Source organism: Gobio gobio (assembly GCF_949357685.1).
Source record: "Gobio gobio genome assembly, chromosome: 4".
NCBI classification, from domain to species: Eukaryota; Metazoa; Chordata; class Actinopteri; order Cypriniformes; family Gobionidae; genus Gobio; species Gobio gobio.
In genome coordinates this window covers 51,400,468-51,409,992 of record NC_137100.1, presented here as the reverse complement: position 1 = coordinate 51,409,992, position 9,525 = coordinate 51,400,468, and the positions used below count along the sequence as shown (strand labels likewise).

Below are 9,525 nucleotides of genomic sequence, written 5' to 3'. Positions count from 1 at the left end.
GGATGGGGAGGGATATTTTGTAGTGATGGTTTTCCCCTAAGTTTGGCGGCCACCGTTGATTTCCCAAAACAGTGTTGCGGGTCTGCAGCTGGATACTATTGGGTAAGGAAGCCAGCAGTACATTTTATTTTCACTGTAGCATGACTTGTTGACTGATATATGCTGGTGTAATTGCATTGTTTGCCAGGGAGGCCCTATTTAACGCTTAAAGACCGAGACAGCCGCCTGTGGCTAAAAACAACTATCATTCTAAAGTGTTTAATAACTTTTAAACCGCTAATCCAATCTGTATGCTGTAAAATGCACCGTAAAGAGGAGAAGACTTCTTTTCAGAAGTCTCTTAGTACACTTGGTTGCAGCCTGCAGAGCCGCCTAAAACCGCCCCGCCCCATACCGATCGTCTTTCATAGGCATACATGATAGAAAATTGGTGATGGGCATTTCGGCTCTTTTGGCTCACAAACGGTTCTTTAAAAAATAAATGTTTTAACTATGACTTTGACTATGATAGGTGTGAAAACAATTCTAATTCAATTATTAAATGAAATCATACTCACAATGTCTCACAATTTCTTTAAAAATGCATTGATTTGTTAGTTGTAACACACATGGTTTAACACTTTCCACACATGCCAGGATGACCAAACTTATTTACTAGTTGCCATATCAAAACTATATAGAGAAAAATGGCACCAAAATTTTAAAAAATCTTTGGAAGATATCACTGAACATTTATTTAACCGTAGCAAAAGTTAATTTCTTACTTAAAGGGTTAGTTCACCCAAAAATGAAAATTCTGTCATTAATTACTCACCCTCATGTCGTTGGACACCCGTAAGACCTCCGTTCATATTCGGAACACAAATGAAGATATTTTAGTTGAAAGCTGATGGCTGAGAAAGGCTTCACACAGGCCTCCATTGGCATTCAGTACATTGACACTTCCAAGATCCATGAAAGGCACTTAAAACGTCGTTACAAAGTCTATCTCACCACAGTGGCTCTACAATAATCATATAATGTGACGACAATAGTTTTTGTGCGCAAAAAAAAATCAAAATAACACCTTTATCCAACTTGTTCTCGACTTCCGTGTGTGCCTCCACGACGCATGCGCGAGAATATGACGTTGCGCCGGTGCACCATTTTATGTTAACAAAACTCAATTTTTATTGCTTTGTGTTGTCATTGCTTTAAGTACACGGTAGTCAAAAATGTTGAGTTTGTTTACTTAAAAACATGTGACTCAAACTTAAAATTTTGAGGCAATTGATATCCAGCACGGTTTTAATCAGAAAAGCTGAATAAGTTATAAAATAGATTGTATGTTAAGTACTTTGACCTCCTGTGAGATTTACTCACACACAGACATCAAGAATCAGCCTATGAATCTCAACCATGGTGACACGCTTCATGCCGCAATGCATTATGGGAGCTATGGATGAGTTTCGCATGATGCACCCAGAATGCATTGCGGCATGAATCATGTCACCATTGTTGAGATTCATAGGCTGATTCTTGATGTATGTGTGTGAGTAAGTCACGCAGGAGTTAGAAGTGCTTATTGTGTGATGTGTTAAACCGGAGAACAAAACTTACGTACACGTTTTAAAAATCGTTTAGTTTATAGGCTACATTAAACTGATGACAATAAAAATACTATAAATACATAAATGTTGTCTTCCACTAACGCATTTCAGTTTGCCCCAATTAAATTGTTTTAATAGGCTATGGTTGTAATTTATTTGTTATGATTTACTTATTTGATTAAGCACTTTGAGATTTTATTGTATTTTAGCATGTGCTATATAAATTAAGTTTATTTTTAAATCATCTCTATTTGAAACAACAGAAATAACAGGACTTCATCATTCTTAGCATGTAATTACTTAATTATATTAAGTTGTACTTAATTTATGTTTTTAAGTTATGTTTACTTATTCACTAAAAAGTTCCATCTAATAAACAAATATTAGTTGAAATTACTCAAAAGGAAGACCATGTTACACCAACTTGAAATAATTAAGTTAGTAGAACTTTTTCTAAAACTTTGAGTATACACTACTTAATCTATTTAATTAACATGAACATTCGGGTTTACAGTGTAACGTTGAGCCAACGTCTCAAGCCAACATCATATTGACGTCAGATTCTAACATCATTAGATGTTGATCCTTTGTTGGTTATAGGTTGTGGTATTAACTAACCAAAATCTAACGTTGAGCCAACGTCTTGTTGGGGTAACAGCTTAGGACCCAGGACCAGTAGTGAAAAATGAAGACCAGGAGTCAGGAGTCAGATTAATTAAAGAAAATTTACTGAAGAATAGTTTGCAGTTTCATCAGCAGAAGCCAGCTCAAGAGGAGTTCGTAGGCCGCGCTCCCTCTAACAGTCTCCCCGCCTCCGTCTAACGTACATACAATTTTCTGAACAGTTATACTGTTTTCAAGGTCTAGACACGTCATTACTGCCATGTGGAATGATTCTGATTGGTTCTAACAACATGCAACGTAAGCAACTTTCCACACGTAGACAGATAGGAGCATATATCTCTAAAAATGCGTAGACTTGATGTCGCCCAGGCCCAGATTAGTCCCCAGTGACCTCGGAGGTCACAGAAAAGCGTCTAAAGGTCTGGCATCGCCTGCAGGAAGGCCCATATCCATTACTGGATCTGCACAAATCATACAACGCACACACACAATACTCCTGAGAATACCAGTTTCCATCAAGGTCGGGACATCTTAACTAACTATCAACAAAGCTGAATCTGCAAAACATGCTGATACTACATTTAGTACAGAAGTGACTTTATTCTATTCTATAAAGAAAGAAGATATATCAAAGAGGTACATTTTTCCCTGAGTCCCCAAAGAATCCCACAGATGTTACAGGGATGACCCCGGGGGTCGCTTTAGGAAGACATACAGTTAACACATGCTGAGCTCTTCTCACTTCAAACACCAAGGACATTTGCCTGTCAGCACATCTTGACACAGACATCAGAGCTGGATTCAAAAGCACAGAGCAACTAAAACACTACAATATTCAAAATCACTCCTTGAATATAGAGAACTGATTTATCAAATGTAGGACACTGTTATAACTTGATTATCATTCATTCTTATTTTAATATTGAACATAAAATCATTCTTGAAGGATATGTGTCTGATGAAGAGACAAGTGATGTTTGGCTTGACCCTTGACCCTTCAGTCTCAAGCCAACATCATATTGACGTCAGATTCTAACATCATTAGATGTTGATCCTTTGTTAGTAATAGGTTGTGGTATTAACTAACCAAAATCTAACATTGAGCCAACGTCTCAAGCCAACATCATATTGACGTCAGATTCTAACATCATTAGATGTTGATCCTTTGTTGCTTTTAGGTTGTGGTATTAACTAACCAAAATCTAATGTTGAGCCAACGTCTCAAGCCAACATCATATTGATGTCAGATTCTAACATCATTAGATGTTGATCCTTTGTATGTTTTAGGTTGTGGTATTAACTAACCAAAATCTAACGTTGAGCCAACGTCTCAAGCCAACATCATATTGACGTCAGATTCTAACATCATTAGATGTTGATCCTTTGTTGGTTATAGGTTGTGGTATTAACTAACCAAAATCTAACGTTGAGCCAACGTCTCAAGCCAACATCATATTGACGTCAGATTCTAACATCATTAGATGTTGATCCTTTGTTGGTTATAGGTTGTGGTATTAACTAACCAAAATCTAACGTTGAGCCAACGTCTCAAGCCAATGTCATATTAACGTCAGATTCTAACATCATTAGATGTTGATCCTTTGTTGGTTATAGGTTGTGGTATTAACTAACCAAAATCTAACGTTGAGCCAACGTCTCAAGCCAATGTCATATTAACGTCAGATTCTAACATCATTAGATGTTGATATTTTATTAGTTTTAGGTTGTGAAACTCTAACATGAACAGGAAACTCACACATCATTAGACGCTGATATTTTGTTTGTTGGTTCATCACACAACTATTTACAACACAACCAAGGAGGCTTTGCTTGAGTTGTTTCTCCGGATTTTGTTGTTTTTAAGAAGAAAAAAAAAACTAATTTTGTCTGTTTAGTATTGTCACCTTTTCCATTCTACATGGAGCTCACGCGTCCATTGTTTTCTCCCGTTGACTCATTTTTCATATAAGGATTTTTTTCTACTTGCCCTGCCAAAATTTTCACTGGCCCCACCACAAAAAAGTCATAAATAAAGTAAAATAAGCCCAGTATTGTTTTTGTTGTTTTTGATCCATGTAACCTTAATAAATAAGGTTATGACTCCAAAAACTACTAATTAGCCTAACTAATATATATTTTAAATATTGTTAAAGACAATCAGTAATAAAATAAGAACAAATAATCAAATTACGAGCAACAGCACAAATCAATACAGCAGAACAAACATACAAATGATGTAGGCTAATATAGGTCTAAACTAGATTTTCAGGTACACAAATAGTAAATTATTACTGCATAGTCTGCATTAAATTATATATCACTGCATATAGATATAGATTGACCCTTATTAAAAGTTATTCCGTCAAGAGTCGTGAGTGATTTTTTTTTTGTTATCTCTACAATATTTTCCACTTTCCATGTTATACGGTAGGGGGCGCTATTACACATCTCCTGAACGAGTACAGCATCTCTTGATTAAGGCCCCGTCCACACGAAGCCAGAACTTTCCCTATCCGATCTTTTTTTTTCTTCGTTTCAAGAAATATCGGAGTACACACGAGAGCATGAAAACGGCTCAAAACGATGTAGTATACATGCCAGGCCAGTATGTGGCACTGTAATTCTGCCACAGAAATACACTAAAAACGGAGAAGAAGAGTTGTGGCTAGAAGGGGTACGGCAACAGTCGGAGGTGAGGTAAAATCTCACAATAAAATAACAATAAATAAATTTGCTACTTACCAGATGTGTTTTATTAACGCATACACCTACCCCAACCCTAAACATACCCTTACAATAATGCAAATACAGTAATTAAACAACGCAGTATTGATGTGCGCATGCCCAGTGCCCGTAGTTGTATTCCTTCTAGTCTTCCCCTCGCAGGACGTGGTGTGATGACATCACCGTTTCACAAAATATACGGGTTGGCTGTATACACGAAACCGCAAGGGTGTCGTTTTCAGATTTATCCACTTTAGGATCCGGTTTCAAAAAATAGCGGTTTCAGTCTCCCAAAACGCTGGATCCGTGTGGATGAAACGCCAATACGATAAAAAATGTATACGTATACAGTGATACGCGTCTCCGTGTGGACGGGCCCTCAAACAGGCGAAGAAGAAGAAGCAGCAGCAACAACAACGATTACAGACTGGTGATATCACTGTGAAATATCCTAAACCATTGCTTTTGGTTCCATCTAATAATTGCTCAGTCAGTTGTTTGTTGTTTCTTCTCTTTTTCATGTACATATTCACAACAGACCTAAGTAAAGGTTTAGAGATTTTTAGGTTTTAGATTTTGGAATTGCATGTCATCACTTGTGTTGCCAGAAGATAAAAACCTGGCAATCTGGTTGACCCATGACCTTCCATCTAGCATCAGAGTAGAACCAGTGTGACATCTGCATTAGATATGACGAACCTGACAAAAACTATGACAACCGGTTCATAATGTGTTAAGTATAATTAATTATTTGGACATTTAAATTATTTTCTTTTTATATCCACAGGCTGATGACAAATGAGATAATGGCCAGTTTCAATATGAATGTAATGCAACGTCTGTCCAACGTTGGAGGTTGATATCAATCTGGTGTTGAGTTTAGAACCCAATGTCAGATTGACGTCAACAATCAACGTTGGACGGACGTTGCATTTTGTTTGAAAATGAAAATCGGGTTGATGTCAGAACCCAACGTCAGATTGACGTCAGAATCCAACATCAGATTGACGTCAGAACCCAACGTCAGATAGACGTCAACATCCAACGTTGGATGGACGTTGCATTTTGGTTGAAAATGAAAATCGGGTTGACGTCAGAACTCAACGTCAGATTGACGTCAACATCCAACGTTAGACAGACGTTGCATTTTGGTTGAAAATGAAAATCAGGTTGACGTCAGAACCCAACGTCAGATAGACGTCAACATCCAACGTTGGATGGACGTTGCATTTTGGTTGAAAATGAAAATCGGGTTGACGTCAGAACCCAACGTTAGATTGACGTCAGAACCCTACGTCAGATTGACGTCAGAACCCAACATCAGATTGACGTCAGAACCCAACGTCAGATAGATGTCAACATCCAACGTTAGACAGACGTTGCATTTTGGTTGAAAATGAAAATCGGGTTGACGTCAGAACCCAACGTCAGATTGACGTCAGAACCCAACGTCAGATTGACGTCAACATCCAACGTTAGAGAGACGTTGCATTTTGGTTGAAAATGAAAATCGGGTTGACGTCAGAACCCTACGTCAGATTGACGTCAGAATCCAACGTCAGATAGACGTCAACATCCAAGGTTGGATGGACGTTGAAATTTGGTTGAAAATGAAAATCGGGTTGACGTCAGAACCCAACGTTAGATTGACATCAGAACCAAACATCAGATAGACGTCAACATCCAACGTTGGACAGACGTTGCAATTTGGTTGAAAATAAAAATCGGGTTGACGTCAGAACCCAACGTCAATCTGATGTTGTGTTCTGACGTCAACCCGATTTTCATTTTCAACCAAAATGCAACGTCAACATCCAACGTTGGACAGACGTTGCAATTTGGTTGAAAATAAAAATCGGGTTGACGTCAGAACCCAACGTCAATCTGATGTGTTCTGACGTCAACCCGATTTTCATTTTCAACCAAAATGCAACGTCTATCCGACGTTGGGGTCCAACGTCAATCTGACGTCATATTGACGTCCAGTGCCTGCTGGGTAAAGGGTACAGACATTAAGCACAGCCAGACTTTTTGCATTTAATGATGTATATCTTAATTTAAATGCTTTTGTCATTTAAAATAAAATGAAATATTATTGTGTGAGAGATTAATATTTTATTTAACATAACTTTTTATACTCAAACCAATAACCTGTGCACTTAGATGTCTCAATGTAGATTTTGGTTAGCTTAATAGGTACGATTACCCTAAACTTCTGCATCCCTTGTGCGGTACTAGTGGCATGATGTTTTTGCTCGGCAACTGCATTAATTCTGAGAAATATGCTAAATTACTTCACTTACATATTTGGATCAATTGCCTATTGTTTTCATTACAGAACGTCCTATTCAGTAACAAGACATAATGGATTCAACTACAGAAGCAGATTATCCCGGTGACTACAATGATGTTTTAAAAGAGCTTGAAATTCACTCTGTGGATTTACCTGCTGGACACTGCAGACACGCAGCATGTGTAATCACAGTTATTTTTAATGTGATCATATTCCTTCTTGGCACCATTGGAAATGGAGTGGTGATCTGGATTGCTGGTTTTAAGATGAAGAAGTCCGTGAACACCACCTGGTACCTGAGCCTGGCTTTGTCTGACTTCATTTTCTGCTCTACTCTCCCTTTCATCATTAGCAGATTAGTTACGGACACCTGGATCTTTGGGCTCTTCATGTGCAAGTTCACCTCTTTCGTCATGACCCTCAATATGTACAGCAGCATTTTCATCCTGGTCATCATTAGTGTGGATCGCTGCATCACAGTCAAGTTTCCTGTCTGGGCCCAAAATCAACGCACTGTAAAGAAAGCTTCTGCAGTTATTGTGATGGCTTGGTTCGTGTCTGCTTTGCTCAGCATTCCATCTGCCAAATTCAGAGATATTACGAAAAATTCAACAACAGTCAAATGTTATAGCAACTATGAGCATCACCACACAACCGTCGTGTTCCTGCGCTTTACTTTTGGGTTGTTAATTCCGTTCCTGGCCATTTCCACCTGTTACTCCATCCTGATCTGTAAACTTGGAGCAAACCAAATGTCCAAATCCGCCAAGCCCTACAAGATCATGACCTTACTGATTACAGCCTTTTTTGTCTGTTGGTTGCCATTTCACATTGTTTCTATTATAGAGTTGGAACAAAAAGAGCACGATCCTGTCTTTAACACGGCTGTACAAGTAACTGCTGCTCTTGCCACTGCAAACAGCTTTATAAACCCATTCCTCTATGCATTCATGGCTAAGGACATGAATAAATGGTATTCCTTTCTGTCAAAGATTGAGAGTGCCATTGATGAGTAGACCCGAAGCGTTTTCCAAAGAACTTCCATTAACAATTCAGTGGATAAAATAAAAAAATAAAAAAAATTATTGAATAAAATATATTTCTTTTTATTCTCTTCTAAATCTGACTGGAGAATGCTGGCCTATAGAAAATAAATGTTTGTCTGTTGCATGTAACGCAGCTGAACAAGAGTATGAATGTAAATAGGTTCAATAAAAGTTATGTATATTAAAATGCCATTTTGCTTAACAATTTTGCAGAATTCTATAACCATTAAATCTTTACTACTTTTATCTTATCATTTGTGCATGTTACTGATCAACACATATACAGTACATTTATGGAGTGGGGCATAAAAGAATTTGGGAATTTATTGATTATTGAATGCATTGAGCATCATTTGAGCTAGATCAACACATCTTGTCATGCTTGTCTCTCTCTGTTTTTCTAAAATATACATAAAAATATACAATAAAAAAATCTTGTTCTAACAATTTCCCTCTAGTGTTGGTAATTTTCTTAATTATATGATATGCCTAAATAATTCAATACATACACAATATACATTCAGAAAGGCATTTCAGCTTTATTCCATTTTTAAGAATGATGCGATACTTTTAATACTTCCTGCTTATAAGCTCTACAAAAAATGTATTTGCTTTTATCTGGTAAAATATTTTTCTTGGTAACTCTTTAACATGTTGCTACATTTGCTCTTACTGTTGTTACATTTTGTATTTATAGAGGTGATTTGCGGTTTTTATTCAGAAACTAAATTAGTCAGGGATGCAGGGCTGCAAGTTCAGTGTTGAATTAGCAGTTTGGTTCAGACCGCTCAGTCATTTAGTTGCAGTCTGCAGCCCTGCATTTCTGATCATTTAGTATAGTGGTGGTTCATACATGTATGAGTAAAATGGTCTGACTGTCTAGAAAATAAATCCACATTTGAGATAGTACATGTATGTCAGTGAGTCATATGCTGTGTAATCTCAGTCTGTATATCTCAGTTGCCAATCAAGTGCTGTTCATATGGTAAATGGTAAATGGACTGCATTTATATAGCGCTTTTAACAGACCTACGGCCATCCAAAGCGCTTTACATTTTGCCTCACATTCACCCATTCACACACTCATTCATACACCGACGGCGGTGTCAGCCATGCAAGACGCCATCCAGCTCGTCGGGAGCACCTGGGGTTAGGTGTCTTGCTCATGTACACCTCGACACTTGGACAGGTGGAACCGGGGATCGAACCACCAACCTTCCGGTTTGTAGACAACCTACATGAACCACTG

At 37.8% G+C, this 9,525-nt stretch overlaps 1 protein-coding gene across 1 annotated transcript; it reads left to right on the top strand.

The window, feature by feature from the left end:
* On the top strand, positions 1-8,720 carry LOC307125740 (chemerin-like receptor 1). The gene is made up of 2 exons (XM_079815820.1): positions 1-102; positions 7,276-8,720. Exon 2 carries the CDS (start codon positions 7,302-7,304, stop codon positions 8,244-8,246), a length of 945 nt encoding a protein of 314 aa, XP_079671946.1. The 5' UTR covers positions 1-102; positions 7,276-7,301; the 3' UTR covers positions 8,247-8,720.
* The last annotated feature ends 805 nt before the right edge of the window (positions 8,721-9,525 follow it).

Excerpts from the sequence above, each read along its gene's own strand:
- LOC307125740 (XM_079815820.1), top strand. The coding sequence starts at position 7,302 with ATGGATTCAACTACAGAAGCAGATTATCCCGGTGACTACAATGATGTT.